This window comes from Microtus oregoni, unplaced genomic scaffold (genome assembly GCF_018167655.1).
Source record: "Microtus oregoni isolate MIOR12 unplaced genomic scaffold, Mior012 000016F_ref0000370, whole genome shotgun sequence".
Lineage (NCBI taxonomy): Eukaryota > Metazoa > Chordata > Mammalia > Rodentia > Cricetidae > Microtus > Microtus oregoni.
Window position 1 is genome coordinate 23709461 of NW_024543075.1, and position 19293 is coordinate 23728753.

A 19293-nucleotide genomic window follows, 5' to 3' on the forward strand; every position below is an offset into this window, starting at 1 on the left:
CTGTCTCTGCCTTCCCAGGGCTGGTATTACAGGCACAGGCCATGCCTGGCTTTTCATGTAGGCAGTAGGAATCCAGATTTGAGTCTCCATGCTTGCACAGCAAACACGTAACAGACAGGTCCATCTCCCCGACCTCCACACAAACTGCTTGTGGAATGATAATCTTCTGTGGAGAGCTAAAGTGGCTTCCGGCAGTGTTCTCAGGAGGGTCACAGTCCTGTGTAAGTCGGCTTTCCTCAGTGCGACAAAATAAATCAGGCGGATAACTCATGGAAAGAAAGCTTACTTTGGGCTCATGGATGCAGAAGTTTCAGTGCATGGCCACTTGGCCCTTTTGTCTTTGGGCCTATGACACACAGCATATTATGTTAGGGAAGCCCATGGCAAACAAAGCTGTTCACCACATGGTGTCTAGGAAACAGAGAGAAAACTAGAAGACCCCAATATCCTCTTCAGTGGCGTACCCCAACTGATCCTGCCTCCTAGAGGCCACCACTACCTCTCAATAGCACCAGCAACTGGGGACCAAGCCTTCAGCACAGGAGGACTTTTAAAATCTAAACCATAGCAAGTCTCCACTCTCGATATCCACCCTTCCACATCTACCAAGAGAGAATTCCCAGAGCCTAGCAAGGAGACACGCCCCAGTAAATGCCTGAAGCTGCGTCGTCATGTCCCAAGTGGAAGCAGAACAAACCATACATGCACTGTGTTGCTGATGCATGCATACCTGTTCGATGTACATCGGACATGATATGAGGCTGACAGTAATTAATACTAATAAACTAGAACAGTTATAGAAACACAGAATAATAAAAGTCATGGCTATGCATTTTTTTTCTTTTTCGCTCAAAATAACATCTTTGAGCTTTTGACTTTCCAGGACTTTCCCTGGCTTCTCTCTGACAGATTCCGTTTGCCAGCATTGCTACTCTCCCTCTTGCTTCCCTGATTAAAATGAAATCCTTGAACACAGTCACGATGACGTCACTACAATCAGTCTAGTAACCAAAATGGGTTCTTGGTGAGTAATAGGTAGGTGGCATGTGCCGCATAGATACCATAGCTGGGCAAGAGGATAGTTAGCATCCTAGGCAGGATAGAATAGGTCAGCACAAGGTCCTATGCCCCGCAGAACACTACACAGTTTAAAGGCTATGAATTGCTTTTTTCAGGAGTTTTAAATCTCATGTTTTTTGGACCATAGGTAACTAAAATCACTGGTAAGGAATTACTGTACTCCTATTCAAACCTAGAAGCATTGTTCATAGGTACAGGACTGGGCCCTAAAAGGAAAGCCTTTAGCATAACACAAGAATGATTCGAGAAGCCTGGTGTGGTGACACATGCCTTTAGTCCCAGCACTCCAGACGCAGAGGCACGTGGATCTCTGAGCTCAAGATCTGCCTGGTCTATAGAGCGAGCTCCAGGGCAGCCTTGGCTCTACAGAAAGACCCAGTCTCAAAAGGAAAAGAAAACTAAAGCAAAAATGAAGAACAAATAAACAACAGAGACAAAAAAAATGATTGAAGACTAGAGGAATAGGAACAGAGGGGGCCGAAGAAGTCTCGTAGGATATTCGAGGGGCTCAACATCAACACATATTAGTTCCCAGCACCGCTTTGCTTTCACTGCTGTAGCCGACACTTCACCAGCTGAGTGTGGGTGCCTGATTACAGAGACGGTCACGGGAGCTAAATTCCTGGCTGTACACCAACAAAGACAAAGACCACTGCGCCTGCGCGAGTGCGTGAGGGGTCTTCCTGACAAGTCACACAGCGGGCGCTGCGGATGCCAGCTACAAGATCCAACTTGATGGTAGCAGACTGTCCTGTAAGCAAACTCCTGCCACACGAGAATACAGGCCCCTCCTGGACACCAGAATACTTGTCCTTGACGCTGCTAAATCAGGAGAAAGGTGAACGAAAGATGCCACTGGCTGCCCTGGGGGACTGGAAGAATCTGCCCAGCTGAGCTAGCAGACCACAATGCAAATGTGGGTACCACTCACACCCTTGAGACCTAATTCCCAGGAAAGAAGAGCCCAGGAGCGCGGGCAAACTCACTGTCTTCTTCCGGACATGTCCAGGGCTCACGGCATTATTTCGCTACTTTGTGAAAATGAAATTTGGGCCCTTTAACCCTTCAGACTCAGATACACCAGGTCCAAATTCAAGGCTAAGATTTCCTTGGGTAGCACCCTGTAAAGCCGATGGGAGACAGTCACAGGAAAAAAAGCTATTTGGAAGGACTGAGGGTGTGCCTCAGCAACAGAACTCTTTACTGGGGGGGGGGGGGGGATGCCCCATATTTAATATTAATAGCATTTTTTTACTTATTTGTGTGTGTGTGTGTGTGTGTGTGTGTGCAAGCATGTGTGTGCATGTGCCTGCCTGCCTGCAGAGGTAACAAGAACACTGGGTTGTGTGTTGTTTGTTAGTAGCTGACACGGGTGTTGAGAACCAAACTCCAATCCTCTGGAAGAACAAACAATAAGTGCCCTTAACTGCTGAGACACATTTCCGGCCCCATCACTACCATTTATTAACTGCATTTTCTCAGTTCACCTCTCTTTCCGTCCTTCTCTTCCTCCCTCTGTCTCTCTGTCCCTGTCTTTCTCTGTGTCTCTGTCTCTGTCTCTCTCTGTCTCTCTCTCTCTCTCTCTCTATATATATATATATATATATATATATATATATATATATCTTTGCCTCTGCCTCTCTCTGGGTCTCTGGGTTTCTCTGTGTGTATCTCTGTCTGTTTCTCTATCTCTGTCTCTCTCTGTCTCTGTCTCTCTCTGTCTCTCTCTCTCTCTCTCTCTGTGTGTGTGTGTGTGTATTTATGACATGTGCACTTGCATGTTGTAGTCAAAAAAACAACCTCAAGTTTAATTCCTCCTCTGGTGCTGTCTACCTTAAGTTTTGTTTTGTGAACTAAGGTCCCCATCTGGCCCTCTAAAGTAGCTGGACTTGCTCTTTTTACCTGGATTCTGGGGGTCAGACTCAGGTCTTGAGCTTGCAAAGCTAACGTTTTACTGATTGGGCCGTCTAGCCAGCACTCTCGGTTCATTTCCGAATTCCACTGCTTTATACAGTTTCTCTCTCCACCATTTCAAGATGGCTAGCCAGCTTATTTCCCCCTCTACTCTAAGTGCTGAATAAAAATCAAATCTCCAGAGGCTGAGGGATTGATTGTTGGAACAGTGAGTGTTCTGGATGGAATAGCTCAGTGGGGTTTCAGATACAAAGTCTGTTCTGGCAAAGCATGCAGAACTTTCATGTTCGGAGCATGAGTTCTAACCTAGTTTCCCTCGAGACCTGATTTCTAGGGCCTGTAAACTTAGAGAAGGGAACTAATTGGGTATGGGGGTAGTGAAGGACAGCTATCAAGTTGTACAGAACGTTTGGAGGCAGAGGAGTTTAATGAGTAAAGCCCCTGGTACTGAGTAGATGGTGGGATGGCAAGTCAAGAGATCAAGTGTATCATTTACCTGGAAATAGGAAATGGCCTTCCCTGTGCAAAGAACCGATGCTAGCCGCATGATGGAGCTTGGGGTTAGCTGAGGCTTCATTGACTGAGGTTAGCTGAGTTAGACCTGGCTGAGTTTATTTCTGTTCTATGGGCCCCTTCCCACAAAGTTACCTGAGGCATGCACATTTAAAAGTTTTACTTGACTATGTCCTGTCTGTTCACAGCACAGTGACCAAAACTCAGATTTAGCTGGGTGGGGACATAGACTCATCTAATGAGACACTACACCTCACAGAATCACAGTCTGGGGCCAACAGCTTGCGTGCGTGTGACCTGATGAAGGGAGCAGGCATAATGGTTGGAGCTCTGTGTGAGGCACTACACAGAGGAAGTGCCAGTAGCTCTTAGAGGCTAGAAGGAATTCCCCACATCAAATCTCTCTTGACAGCTCCGCCGTGTTCCATATATCATTGGTGCCTCCGACTGCCTCATCCAAGTCCAGGAAGAGGTGAGAGTAAATACAATCAGCTTACCAGTGATTGCAGATATGCCCATGGGTTGAAAACTCAGCTCCTCTTCTGGACCAGCCAGCACTTGATGCAGTGAAGAGGGGGCACATGATGAACTGCCTGTGGGGACTGAAGAGTCTCCAAAATCACCAGACATCCAAAATGGATTTGCAGATGGGGACGATTTCCAGGCCACACTCTAGAGATGTCCCAACCAAGCATGCTGTGTGGCCTGACTTCTTACTGATTTTTTGAAATAGGATCCCACTATATAGGCTGACCTTGAACTTAGTTCTTTTCCTTGGCCTCTGGAGTACTGAGATTACAAGTGCAGGTCGCCATAACTAGCCCACAGAATTCTTCCTTAAGTGAGACTTCAGCGGATATATAGAGATGACAAAGTACTTCCTTAATTTTTAGTTTTACGTTCTTGAATGCTTTCCCAAATATCTAACTGTGTATCACTTGTGGGCCTAGTGTCTTTGGAGGACAGAGAGAGTGTTTAACCCTCTGCAAATAGAGTTGAAGATGCTTGTGAGTCACCATGTGGGTGCTGGGACTGTCCCTGGATCCCCTGCCAAAGCAACAGGTGGCTCTTGTCCTCTGGGTTATCTCTCCAGCCCCAAGGACTAAGTACTCCTAAGGTCAAAGAAATGGCTACTGCTTGATATGAACTTGTCACTTTCACCATGGCAGCACTTCTTCAACAAAGCCAAGTCACCTGCCCTCATACATACAGAACAACCTGTCACTGTTTCTGTGGCTGACCCCCTGGGTACCAGAACTAGAGGAAAAAAGCTGAACTCAAACTCCATTCGCTGGCAGGCTAAAGCTGCAGAAGACTGCCAGCCCAGCCCAGAGCAAGCCAAGGCCCAGCATCCTAAAAGTGGGTGTCTGCAAAAAGATCGACTGGGTGATATTCAAGATGGCTAACAACCAGGAAGACACGGGTCCTGCCCAGTCAGAACCATGGCCAGCGGCATACCCTTCACTGAGAGCAAATGACCTCCATCCATCCCTGTCTGCCTCTAACTACAAACCTGTTAAGAAGGGGGAGACAGGAGTCCACTGGGAAGGCTGACATTGCAAGGTGAATGGGACAGCACCTGCCAGTGTGACCTACTGTGTCCCTGCATGCAAGGGACTAGGCATTTCAGTCTGACACCCCAGGGGTCCTGCAGGGCACAAGCTAGATTTGTCTTTCTGCCTGAGGCCATCACCAATTATCTGTGCTGTGAGGCGAGCTGGCCTTCTGCCAGAAGAGGAGGTGAAGGGATTTACAGAATCTCTCTCTGATCTAACTTATTAGAGGAGTTAAAGCTGCCCATTCCGGAGGCAGCACCGCACAGAGGTGAAGAAGTCAGGATCCAACCCCCTACTAAAAGGGAGGGGAGCTCCTTAACCTCCCAGGGGCTCAGCTTCCTTGTCTTGCAGAGGGGCATCATCTCAGGACACGCCCAGTCAGGTCCTGATGACAGTGGAAGAAGCCAGTAACACAGCAGAAGCCTGACGAAGTGGGCTCTCCATGGGGAGTCATTATGATCATCCAGAGGGGAAGGGTGACCAGGAAGGTCAGAAATCAGTGATCAAAACTGAGGATGACTCGCAAAAGTCACAAAGTAAGCAGAGCTCAGAGAACGCTGTGGGCAGGTGTGGTGGAGCATGCCTGTGAGCCCAACACTCCTGAGGCAGGACTGGGAGTTTGAGGCTAGCCTGGGCTACATAGTGAGACCATGTCTCAAACACACACACATGCACGTACGCACACATGCACGCACACAAACAGAGGGTGCTAGACAGGTAGCTCAGTCAAGATATTGCTTGCCGTGTCTTACCTGAATTCAATCCCCAGAACCCCACCTTTTTTTTTAATAGAAACAAAAGCATAGGGAGGAAAGAGAAGAGAGAGTGATGGGATTATGTTGTAATTTTAATTTTTTAATTAAAAAATAAGCTACAGAAATTAAAAACAATAAAATAAAATTTAGGTGTGGTGTCTCAAACTTGTAATCCTAGCTCTAGGGAGGTGGAAACAGCAGGTCCCTGGAGTTCACTGGCCAGTCGTCCTGGCAAAATTGTGAGTTCCACTGAGAGACCCTGTCTCAAAAACACAGTTGGCAGCAGGGAGACACCCAAGGTTGGCCTCTGGCCTCCACACGCACATACAAGTTTACACATGAGTACACACCTGCACATACATGCACCCACACACATAGAGAGATGCCGAGAGAGGGATTTTATTGTTTGTCTCTAGTTTTCCAGGATAGCCAAGGCCATAGGAAGTGGGGAGAGCTGCTAGCATGAAGGCCTTTCTGAAGAGGCTCCACTAAGTCGCATGCTCGTGCCTGTCCACACAGCTGGTCTGACGCATTGAAACAGGGGACGGCTGCTGTCCATGAAGCAATCTGTGCTTGGGGAGAAGCATTTGCTCCCACTTCCCCACCAGGAGGGAAGAAAAGCAAATGGCACATCTGCCCCACGGTAGTCTTCTGGTTTTCCATGTAACCATGGATGTCAGTTGCCAGCATTTACAATGGCGCCCTCTGCAGGATTCCCTCAGCCTCATAGGAAACAACCACAGGCTTTGGGAGGCCCGCACTGTCTCTCCCTCCCGTCTTCAAAGGGGAACGCCTATTAAGGACTCATTGAGTAACCCAAGATAGGGGGTGGAGAGATAGTTCAGTGGCTAGGAGCACTCGCTGCTCTTGCAGACAGTCCACAAGGTGGCTGTCTTAGTTAGGGTTTCTTTTGCTGTGAAGGGACACACGACTATGGTAACCCTAAATAAGAAAAACGTTTAATTGGGGCTGGCTAACAGTTTCAGAGGTTTAGTCCATTATCGTCACCGTGGGAAGCACAGCAGCAGGCAGGCAGACACGGTGCTGGAGAAGGAGCTGAGAGTACCACATCTGGATTGGCAGGCAACAGTAAGAGAGTAAGCCACTAGGGTGAGCTTCTGAGACCTCAAAGCCCACCTCCCGTGACACACTTCCTCCAACAAGGCCACACCTCTAATAATGCCAAACCCTAGTCATCTGGGGGGGGGGGGGCATTTCCATTCAAACCACCACAATGGCATCACAGATCCAGTTATAGGGGATGCAGTTTCCCCTTTGGCCTACCACGGGTACTAGGGACATCCATGAGCACAGACATACAAACAGGCAAAATATTCACACACACAAAATGAAAATAAATAACTTTTGAGAGAGATCCAGGATGCCCCCCACTTACCACATGAGTGTTAGGATTTTTTCCTAACGCAAGCTCTCTGCCAATGCAAATTCCCAATCAAGCCAAATCAAAACAAGCCGAATTAAGAGATATCCAAGTTTACTGGGATTCCTGCACTCTTGGGTGCCCCCCACCCCACTCAGGAGAAACCTGAAGGCCATGAACGTGACCACCAGGAGGAAGGAAAAGAGACCACCTGATCCTCTTTTGGGAGTTCATTTAAATACTCTGTGGGACTGGTCCTGACCCCCACCCCCCCTGGAGGGGTCAGGCCCTGGCATGCTGGGATTTGGAGTTCAGACCAATACAACTCTCAGGCCTGGGGACTGGGATAGATGCAAGGGGGCTGGGATCTACACTCCCAACTTAACAATGAGGAATGACAGGTTGTTGTAGAATATTATTTTAACTAGGCAAAGATGTGTTACATTTGTTTATGCTGTAAAATATTACTTTAACTTTGTAAAGTGTTTTACATTTGTTTATGCTGCATTTGTTTAACAATGTGATGTAAGAATCTGTTACACTTGTTTGCGCTGAATTTGTTTAATTCTGTACAGATGTGTTGCATCTGTTTCACCTTGCCTGCCTAAGGCACCTGATTGGGCTAACAAAGAGCTGAAGGATCGATAGCTAGGCGGGAGAAAGGATAGGCAAGGCTGGCAGGGAGAGAGAATAAATAGGAGGAGAAACCTAGGCTTGAGAAAAAGCAGAATGAGGGAAGAAGGAGGAGAGAAAGAAGGACATGCCCTGGTCAAAAATCTAGGCAGCCGCTAGCCAGACAGACATACAGGCAGCAAGAAAATAAGAAAAGGTAAAAAGCCCCAGGGAAAGGCAGATAAAGAGAAACAGGTTAATGTAAGTCAAAAGAGCTAGTAAGAAACATGCCTAAGATAGGCTGAGCATTCAAAACTACGTCTCTGCGTAATGATTGGGGAGCTGGTTGGTGGCCCAAAAGAAAAGGCCAACATACCAAGTGCCTCAACAGTCACCTTGCAAATGGTATAGCTTCCAGTAGGTGGTAAGGACCAATGCTGCCCCACCCTTTCCATTGCTCTGACTTCTTGTCCGTAAGACCAAAAGAACCTGGCAATTCTAGAAATAAGTCATCCCAGGAGGATCAAGTGGGGGGAGGGGAGGGGCCGAGTTTTCCACACTGATCAGAAATCGCTTCAATGATTGACACACCCAATATATTTTTATTTCTTTTTATTTCAACCCACTTGCCAAAGCCCAGAGCAGCTGAAAACCATGCCCTCTGCCCAAAATAAAAACGTTTAAAAAGGTTAACTTAACTCCGCTGATTCCCAAGGAAATAGGAACATCTGGAAAATGTATTTAGGAATTGATTTAATGTTGAGCCATGTTAAATGCTTTAATTTCCAAGCAATGTGATGCCCACCAAAACATCAATTAGTTGCAGCAATCAGGCAGGAATATTGGCTTCTATTGAGAGATTCATTTATTTCAGCCCAGCTAAGTGTCAAAGGAGAACTCCAACACAACCCTGGTGCTTCGGGGAAGGGAGATCAAGCCAGACTGGAAACCAGATCATGCCCTGGCTAAAAGAGCCTCTCCCCCACACACACACACTAGGGAGACAGGCTGGCTTAAGAATTTGTAAGATGATTTTTAATAATTATTTTTCTAATTCCCTGGAGTCTCCCTGCTCTCTCTGAGGCTCTTCAGGTAAAGGTCTCCCACAGTCTGAAGCAGCTTCCCTCTGTATACTTCACCAGCTTCCCGCAGCAACAAACAGGTCACTCAGCATAGGGACTTGGCCATCAGAAGTAGCAGGGAACAGCCAAGCCAAAGACCCTGGGAGGTGGGCTCTCCTGAAAACAAACAAGGGCAGGAAGGCCTGTGAAGTTACTGAGGACCATAGAGGATGGATGCATCATGCCCAGCTCCCTGCAGTTCTCTCTCTGCAATGGGACCTCTCACTGCAAACCTCCATTTCTTCATCCCTTAAATGGGAGCGATAGAGGGATGGGAACAGAATGGGATCATGTGACTGTGACTCCGCATGTGCCAAGCCCACCTTAATCAAAGGAGTCAAAGAGCTTTTCCAAGTTACAGATGCCTGGATGCATCGCTAGGCATACTGATTCAGGAACTCTTGGGGAGGCCCTGGAATCTACATCTAAGCATCACTCCCCCATCCCCCGGTATTTAAGAAACAAGAGAAGGAGAAAGGATCAGACCCCCCCCCCAAAAAAGCGGTCACTGAATGGCTGTGGGGGGGGAGGAAGGGCATGTAGGGTCTTGTCCCTTTCTGATGTTGTTTCGAGAGGATTTGGCAATGTCTCTTAACTTAGAAGCGTACTTGCCACTGGGACAGATGCAGGCTGCATAGCTGCATTATTAGTAACAGTAAACGAGATAGCCTAATAATACAGAGAATCTCTGCAGGTCTGGTTAGAGACCCAAGGCTCAGCCTTTGTCCAGTTCCCACATAGGGTGTGGGATGCCCCTGAGGGGTATCATCAGATCCAAAATGCAGGGTGCAGAGCAAGGGTACAGTAAGCCTTTGAAAAAGTGCAAGACTTGTGTAGGCTTGACTTGTTTGTGTACGAACAGACTATGTAGACAAATACACCAGGCACTGGCAAAGTCGGTTGCCCCTGGAGAGAGGAACTGGGAAACTGGGAGACGGGAGACAAAAGGGAACAGCTCACCACATCACTCTCGGATCTTATGTGTTTAAAGCTATATGCCTTATCCATTTTGTGTATCATCATACAAAATGCCATATGCATTCTATGTTTCAGTGAAATTTTGCAAAATATAATAAGTATATCACTTGTAGCTACAGAAATTGTTAAGTCTCAATTTTGACATCTTCAGTAGAAAGAGAGGAAAAAACACGGGATTGAAAGAAAGAGAAGGGAGGGAGATGGGGAGAGGAAGAAAGAGAAAGGAGTCCTAGTTAAGCATCACATTCTCATTCTAGTCTGGAATTTCAGGTGCTATTCCCTACTCGGGGTCCAGCCTACCTCCATCACCCTCTCTCTACCACACTGCCTCAGAGGCACCCCGCACTGTCTTCTCTCACCCTTATGTGACTGAATTTGTGAGGGCAAGGATAGTGCGTCTGCCTTGCTCTAAGCTGTCTCCCCAGAAGTACAGAGCCACAGCTAGACCAAAGGTGGTACTCACTCGAGACTGGAGTCAGGAAGATGTGAGAGTGGATGGGCAGAGGAGAGGAGTTGACAGGAGTCAGAAGAGAAAGCTGTAGTGTCAGGGGTAACAGCATCTGCTCTGCGGATTTCTCCCTCCCTCCCTCCCTCCTCCCGACCTTGCTTAGCCCCCAGTCACCATCATTGCCTCCCTACTCTATGGCTTTGAGCTCTTATTGGCTAAGGCCTTGCCTGTCTTACTTGCATCCACATTCTCAGCCCCTACTGCAGACTTAGAACACAGTAGGTACCAAAGAGATACACAGTGGTGGATTAATACTGGACAGCAAGTAGGCGGGTGAAAGGAGCCATTGAAATAAATTTAGTCCTGATAGATTCTGATTCGGTGGATTCTGGGCCACACCCAGGGAATGTGAAGTCTTTTAAAGATCTGCCCCAGGTAGCTTCAAAGATGGGAGAGCTGACAGTGTTCAAAGAAAGCTTGGCTGGAACTCTGGACTAGTCTTTGAGAGCAAATACCCAATGTCTATAAAACCTCCATCCTCAATCATGGAAGCCTCCCCCACCTTTCAGGGTGGTCCAAGGCTCAGAGAAGGGGACTTGAGGTGTGGCTTGGGCAAGGGCTGCTCACCTGTTGGGGACCCAGTGGAGGAAGGGCCAGCACTCACAAGATCATCCTGCCAGGAGTGAGTCTTGGCGCCATCTAGTGCCCGCTGGAGGCTCTGCAGCTGTGCTGAGCTGAGCTGCAGGCGCTGGGAGCTGGTCACCGAGGCAGCATTCTGAGGACCCAAGGAAGCGATCTGCTCCGTAGACAGCTCCTGCAGGCAGGAAAGTCGGGACAGACCCTCTGCACACCCTCTCTGGATCTTCCAAACCTCCTTTATCTGCTCAGAGCTTCATGACTTTGTCATACCCTTGTACTGTGACCGTAAGCAAGCATTAAATAGAAACAATATTGGAACCCCTGTTCTATTTGTCCACCAACAGCAGCAGAACGTCTGGCCTCTTGAAAAATATGGGAGATTATGTAAAAGTGTTCAGGGGTATTAAGCCATTCTAGCTCCGAACTGAGACTTTTACCTTGAAGTAACTAGACATATTAAAGGGGATCTTGGTTTTCCACATGAGTGCTGTTAGTGACCTTTACACCAGAGAAAATACTGATGAAGGCAGCTCCAGCCTGAATCCGAGCGCATAACAGTTGTGTGATCTTCAGCAAGTTACATCACCTCCCTCGGCTTCTGGACTTGCTTTGAGGTGATTCCGAGAACTCACCTCCAAGGCCAATCCCTGTCCCTTTGGCATAACTGTCGGAATAGTCTCGGATGAATCCCGGTAGCTCAGAAGCAGGCAAGAGCAGCGATTTTCTGTTAATACTGCCGTGGACAGAAGAGGCGTGCTCTGCTGCATGCCCTGTGACTTCAGGGCTGCGAACAAGATATTTTCTGAAGTCACACAGTTTCGAAAGGACTTGGTGGCTCGCTCCAGGGAGACTAGGATAAGTTGACAGGGCAGAAGAGTCTGTTTTAAAGCACCCCAAAAAGTTAGGAATTCACAAGCTTCTGTTCTTTTGTCCTTTCCTTTCCTAGTGGTCACTTACTTCACTCCTTCCAAGAAGCGGCTTTCTGAAATCAAATCCTTCTGCTTATGAGCCTAGCATGGAGTCCAGTCTTCTGAACACAGCAATAACACTTTCAGGCTGGGAGTCCTGCCTGTCTCTCCAGCCTCTCTCCTGACCCTTTTCCTTCCCAGCCAAACAAGGATCCGCATGCGCCCAGAAGGAACAAGCTCTTTGTACCTTCCTTGTGCCCTTCCCCCTGTCTGGGACACTTTCCTTCCCTCTGTAGGTGCGAGGCCACCTCGCTCACACCTGTCGTTAACAGTCTGTATTACAGAAATTGTCTCTTTTACTACTGCCTTGTGACCCACAGACCAGACTGAATCCCTAGGCCTGTGGTGTTTCCAAAAACAAATTTAAATTGATTACCAACATGTAAAATCAGGAGATTTCACATGAAAATGGAAATTTCTGTCTGTCTCTTGAGAAAGCAAGGAAGATCCAGCAACACTAAGCTTACATGCATTGCTTACATCACACTGCATTGATGTGCCTATGGTGAGAAGCCTGTGCACGCATGCACGGGCGTACACACACACACACACACACACACACGTTGTAGCCTTAGTAACCAGGGTAGCCAGTGCTCTGCAGCTCAACTCGGGCCCCATTCAGCCTGCTACATCCTCGATGCCACCTTCACATGGCCCCTGTGGGCACTGTGCTATAACCTCTTCACCAGAGACTCTACAGACCCAGATGCACCTATCCTGGAGCCTGTCATGATGCAGTTGAAATAGAAATTTCCAGAATAGGCAACTGCCTGAACAAGGAAGCTACCCCGACTATCCTCCAAACATGATCAGAGGGAAGTACTCAGAAAAGGCCATGATTCATGGCCTCCCCAATGCCATCTGCCCAGAGAAGAAGGAGGAATTTGCTCAGTGGCTAGAATAGTTTGAGTCAGAAATGTTCCTCACCGGTTCCTGTGTTTGAACACACCTTTGAGACTCAGGGCCTATCTTGTGCAAGAAGGCCACTGGATATATAGTACTAGTGGGCCTTGAGAATTGTATCCTAGCCTTGCTGCTTCCTGTCTGGCACAGCCATGCTGGACTGCACCCACTAAGCCCTGAGCTGAGACAAACACCTTCCTTAATTTGCTTCTGCCATTTTTTTTTATTTTTTTGGTCACAGCAACAGGACAAGTAACTAATGCAGTGGCCTTGGGGACAGCTGCTTATTTCCCCATGTCCAGCATCCCAGTGTGGTGGACAGAATGCATCCCCAGGTCACTCAGAAAGCAAAAGTGCCAAAGCTGAGTTAAGAATAGTGGCCCATGGCTGTAATTCTAGCAATCATGAGGTTTAGCTAGGGGATGGTGTTTGAGGCCAGCCTGGGCTACATACCAAGCTTAAGCAAATTGAACAATATATTAATATATTAAGACATTATCTCCCAAACAGAAAAGGCTAGGGAGTCAGCTCAGTCAGTATCCCAGCATTGGGGAGACAAAGGCAATTACTTCCCTTGTTCATTAGCCCATCTAAGCCTTTTGCTGAACTCTAGACCAGTGTCTTAATTAGGATTTCTATTGCTGCAACAAAACACCATGACCAATGAACAAGTTGGGGAGGAAAGGGTTTATTAGGCTTACACTTCAGCATTGCTGTTCATCACAGAAGGAAGTCAGGGCAGGAACAAAAAATAGGGCAGGATCCTGGAGGCAGGAGCTGATGCAGAGGCCATGGAGAGGTGCTGCTTAGCGACTTGCTTCCTATGGCTTGCTCAGCCCATCTTCTTAGAGAACCCAGGACCAGTATCCCAGGGATAGCATCACCCCACCCACCATGCCCTGGTCCCTCCCCCATTTGATCACTAATTGAGAAAATGCATTAAACTGAATCTCAACGAGGCATTTCCTCAACTGAGGCTCCTTCCTCTGATGGCTCCAACATGTGTCAAGTTGACACACAAAACCAGCCAGCACAACTCAAAATCCAGATCATAAGTGTGCCCTTCATATCTGGATTAACCAGTGAAGGATGCTGTCTAAAGGCGTGGAGCCTGGCAGTTAAGAGTATTTACTGCTCTTCTGAAGGACACAGGACTCCATTCACAGCACCTACATGGTGGTTCACAGCTATCTGTAACTCCAGTCTCAGGGGAGACAACGCCCTCTTCTGACCTCCTCGGGCACTGCACATACGTGGTGCCCAGACATACATGCAGGCAAAACACCCACACATACAAGATGAAAAGTTTTTTTAATATTTATTATGTATACAATATTCTGTCTGTGTGTATGCCTGCTGTCCAGAAGAGGGCACCAGACCTCATTACAGATGATTGTGAGCCACCATGTGGTTGCTGGGAATTGAACTCAGGACCTTTGGAAGAACAGGCAATGCTCTTAACCTCTGAGCCATCTCTCCAGCCCCCAAGATGAAAAGTTTTAAAAGGAAAGGGGGGAGGCCAATAAGATAGTTTAGCAAGGTAAAGGCACCTGCTGCCAAGCTTGAACACTGGAGTTGGATCCCAGGACAACATGGTAGGAGGAGAGACCAATAGTTTCAAGTTGTCTTCTGCCTTCACAAATACACCATGGTGCTGACGCATCTGCACGTGCACGCACGCGTGCACGCATACACACACACTTAAATGATTAATTTTAATTTTTAAATAAAAAGGTGGACAGCAACAAAGGAACAACACCCAATGTTGTCCTCTGGTCTCTACAAGTATGCACACACAAACACACACATAAAAACACCAAGGCCGCCCCCATCTCGCGAGAGAAGACTGTCCCCACAAACCTCTCCTCATCTTACTCGTGGGAAGGAAGCAAGAATGCTTACTGGCACTCCGCTTCCCTTCCTCCTACTGAGTCAGGCCCCTCTGGCATGTTCCATAGTAGCTCACGTGTGCCAGCATGGGCCTCCTCACACTCCTCCTCCTGTCAACAGAAACCTATCGATATCAGCTCACTACCAAAGAAGTGTTCCCAGCACTGTGATCCCTGTCTACAGATCCAAAATCCATGAGCTCGAAAAACTGAAAGTGTAAGAAAAACCAGCAGAAGTTGACCTATGCTGACAGGAAGCTATTTATAGTGTATTTAGTGAGACTTGTCACAGGTGTCTTCCCAGAAAATGTGTTCGCTTGTGAATGCTCCCTCAGATACCGCTAGAGGTGTTGGGACACTGGAGTGACCTTTACAAAACCTGGAACCTTCTGAGTTCTGAAATATACCTGGGGGCTTTGTGCAAGGATTTATGAACTAATCACAACAGCAGAAATAGAAACTCCGTATCAGGGGCTATGAAAGGAAGAGGGCTAAAAAGAATAATAAGATAAAATGGAAATTTAAGGGGAAAAAAAGAACGTCTTTAAAAAAACACCTCAAGGTATTGTGTGAGAATCCACAGCGGACAGGCTGATCTTCTATGACCCAAAAAGAAAGAACTGGCTGAAAGCCCCAAGAAGCCAGGTCTGGCACCGGTTTCCCTGTAGGATCTGAAGTCAGATTGAGCTCCCATCTATTGGGTTCTTACCCCCGAGCGTATCAGTCCTCAGGTAGCACACAAGGCCACACCCTAAAGCTGGTACCCAAAGCTATCGGCAGAATGAGTTCCCACAACACCCATCTCTCCCTGAAGAAATGAGCACCTACTTTGAACGTCTCCCCAGGCAGGCATCTTATGGCTGAGGGTTTGAAGTGAGGCATCCGTTCCTTGTCGAGCACTCGGAGCTCTGCCTTAGTTAACCCGGCTAGGGAGAAAAGAAATCACGAGTGTTGGACTCAAGCTGCCAAAACTCCACAGTGCTGTAGAGGGTTCTGTATAACATACAGATCAGTGATTCCCAGGAAAGCACCATTCCTTAGGTCGCCAGAAAGGCAACTAGGGAATTTAGTTCCTTAATCAACTCAAGAAAATATGTGGGTCACATTAGCCCTGATTGGCCTCCTATAATGGGGTGTATACCAAGAAGGAGGTTCATTTACACACTTTAGGGGCCAGTCAAATCACATTCTAGACCAGTGTTTTTGGAACTATGGCATACACAAGAATCCCCAAGAGGGCTCATTTAAAATGTAGACTTGTGGGCACTGTCCCTGCAACTTAAGTCTTGACATCCAGATTCTACTGTAAGTCCTTCTTGTTTACTTCAATGAGACTAAGAATTGTTATTTTGTTCCATTATATTTTATTTTAGTCCCAGTTTTCAACTTAAAGAGAGGGAATGTGCTTAGGGACCTCTTACCTGCGATGGTCCCAAGTTCCTGTAAGATGGAGCTGGTCCACTCGGTGGGTCTCCCAAATACAATTTCTGCTTTCTTCTTAAACTCAGCCAAGACAGGAGTGCTGCAGAGCAGCATCCCAATTCTGGCTACCACTGTCCTGGGTAGAGAGGAGGAATCTGGTGAGTCTGGGGGATTCCCCAGTCATAAAGCAGTACACAGAGGATACATAATCTCAGCACCTAGATGAGATCCAGTAAGTCCCAGTGAGTCCCAGTGCCAACTTTAGCCCAGAAAAGGGGCAAAGATAAGAAAGTGGAGATCATCTGGATGGATGGATGGATGGATGGATGGATGGATGGATGGGGATGGATGCATGCATGCATGCATGCATGCATGGATGGAATAGTGAATGTGTAGGTAAATGGAACATTTGCCATTTTTTATACTTGCATTTTGGTTACCTGAATTCTGAGGTCTTTATAAGTGGAATTTCAGTGGTGTCCATAGCACAAAGAATGGAACCAAGTCCAACCAGATGGAAACTCTTCAGATCCTGGATCCCGTAGCCTGAATCTTTAAGGAATGCCTTCAGAATGGTTTTAGCCTACAGATAGAAAGAAAGAGAGGGGAGAGGGAGGAAGGGAGGGAGGGAGGGAGGGAGGGAAGGAAGGAAGGAAGGAAGGAAGGGAAAACGAAATATATATCTGCCAGTTTCTTTATTTGCTTTATTTGGAAACCATTATGGCTTCCAGGTGGCTTGGCTGTCCAAGTTCTTGGGCATCCAGATCTCGATATTTTCAGCATCCAACTCCTCAACTCTCCAGCAAATCCTTCTATGTCCTGCCCCTCCCTGCCTCTGCTCAAACCATCTCCTCCATATGAAATGTACTTCTGTATTTCCAACTATTAAAACCCAGACATTCCCTGTGTTTTAGGTCAATTCAAATGTCATCTCATCATGAAAAGCTCAAGCTAGAATGATTTTTCCCTTCTCTCTTTTCTACAGAACTGTATTATTTCTCAATCTTTGGTTTCAGACACTAGAAATGATTTTTGCACTTAAAAGTAAAATTACACAGGGTGTCTCCGATGAAGTTTAAGGGTCTGATTACAGGGTCATGCATAATTCCATCAGAGAAGCGATTCAAACCTCATGGAAAACCACTCTCTCCTACTCTCCCCTCACCCCACGTAGTTCAGCTGGAGTCAGCTGCATCATGGCCTATCCTGTGCTAATCCTGTCATTTCCCTGCCTGGCCACAGTGACTGGCTCTAGATTAGTCATGTAATTTAGCCAGAACTAACCAAAATTTTGGATAGATTAATTCAAAAAATTTTTTGTTTTTCTTCTTGAACTTAGAAAAAAAACACACAGGCGTCCTTGAAATGATACACATATGTGTCTTCTAGAACCCAATACGCTGAGAAGGCCTACCTATGACAGAATAAAGCAAATACAAAAGAAAGCAGAATCCCTTGATATTGGGAGAGCTAGATTCCCAGCAATAGTCTTGAAGCTCCTAATGAAGCTGTCCCTGAACTCTGAATTTGAACTTTTCTGTTATGAACAAAGTGCTGGTCTGAATGAGAATGGCCCCCAGAGAGTCATATATTTGACTACTTGGTCCCCAGTTGGTGGAACAAGTTGGGAAGGATAAGGAGGAGTGGCCTTTTGAAGTATATCACTGGCGGTGGGCCTTGAGGTTTCAGAAGCCATACCATTTCCAGTTATCGGCACCCTGCCCCTGCCTTGTGGCTGTGGGTTAGATGTAAGTTCTCAGCTACTATTCCAGTGCCGTGCCTGCCTGGTACCATGTTCACCACCATGATAGTCATGCCCCCTCTAGAACTTTGAGTCCCCCAAATTAAACATGTTCTTTCATAAGCTCCCTGGGTCATGGGTGTTTTGTCACAGCACTAGAACAGTAGCTAGGACAAACATCAATCAATTCCTGCCCTCACTTAGGTGAGTTTACATTGAATTTGTGGCTGCTTATGAATAAATGGACCCTGATTCACTTGATTTGCCTAGACTGGACCTGAAAAAGATCCAAACCAACTCCTTGGGGCTGAGCTACAAATGGAAGGATGGGTACTTCAAGGCTGATGAGAGCAGATAGGAAGAGATCAGAAGATGAAGATGAGGAGAAAGCATCCAAGTGTGAACATCCAGCATTTCCCAGTAGGAGCAAAGATGATGGGACATAGTCACCCTCCCTCCTTTCTCGGGGTCAGCCATATGCATCATACAATACAAAGATGATGCTGAGAGGAAATGCTGAGAAACACTGCAATGCTGAAGTGGGGTCCCACTTTCCATGTGGCTGCTGCTGTCCCATCCCTCAAGTCTATTTAAAGTCTCTATTCTCAGAGACAGCTGTCCCCCTGGACTCCCCCACCTCAAACAGCATCCCCTTTCACTATTCTTATGAACATCCCCTCTATCTTCTGTTCCCCCTCTATCACTTACTTTTTGTCTGTCTCACTAGTAGATCCCCAAAGGATCATGCCTAGCTTGTCGTTGTGTTCCAAGTAGCTAGCCTAAAGCCTGCTATATACTTTATGAGTGATTGAGTGAAGAAATGACCATCTGGGTGAGTGACCCATATACATCATAGGAAAATATATGCCTCTCTGAGAAGACATCATTTTGATGCCTTCCCAAGATGATGATGGTAGTTACAAAATAATCCCACACTAATTTAGATTTTGTATAATAAAGGGTTATTTATTTAGGGGAGACTCACAGATCACTGTCCCAGATCACAGTCCTCTGCACAAATGAGAAACAGGAACAGAGTCTAGCAGTGGGAAGTGAAAACTGGAAGCAAGAGAGTGAGTGCACACTTTACAGCTGCATTTATAGTATAAGAGACCAAGCTCAAGTGGGCTGGTACCTTAAAGGCTGTTGGCTGAAGGAACTGAAGGAGCTCCCACAGCACAAAGACAGACTCCATTATGGTTTGAATATGAAATGTCCATATGTCAAACACTAGATCCCCAGTTGGGGCAGTAGTTTGAAGATTGTGGAAACTTTAGAAGGTAGAAAGTAAACTACTGGGTCATGCCTTTAAAGGTTCTACCTGCTCCCCAGTGCCTTTCTCACTCCGTGCCACCAGTCCACCATGAGGTGAA

General features: G+C 46.9%; 1 protein-coding gene across 1 annotated transcript in view; it reads right to left on the reverse strand.

The window, feature by feature from the left end:
* Window positions 1-8571: 8571 nt before the first annotated feature.
* Window positions 8572-19293, reverse strand: part of Otoa (otoancorin) — a 72642-nt gene continuing 61920 nt past the window's right edge. Inside the window, exons 23-27 of the mRNA XM_041667004.1 lie at window positions 16620-16762; window positions 16179-16315; window positions 15586-15683; window positions 10986-11172; window positions 8572-9049 (exon numbers count right to left, since the gene is read on the reverse strand). Of these exons, the coding sequence (XP_041522938.1) occupies window positions 8979-9049; window positions 10986-11172; window positions 15586-15683; window positions 16179-16315; window positions 16620-16762 (636 nt within the window). The 3' untranslated portion in view covers window positions 8572-8978. The remainder of the gene's footprint in view (window positions 9050-10985; window positions 11173-15585; window positions 15684-16178; window positions 16316-16619; window positions 16763-19293) is intronic.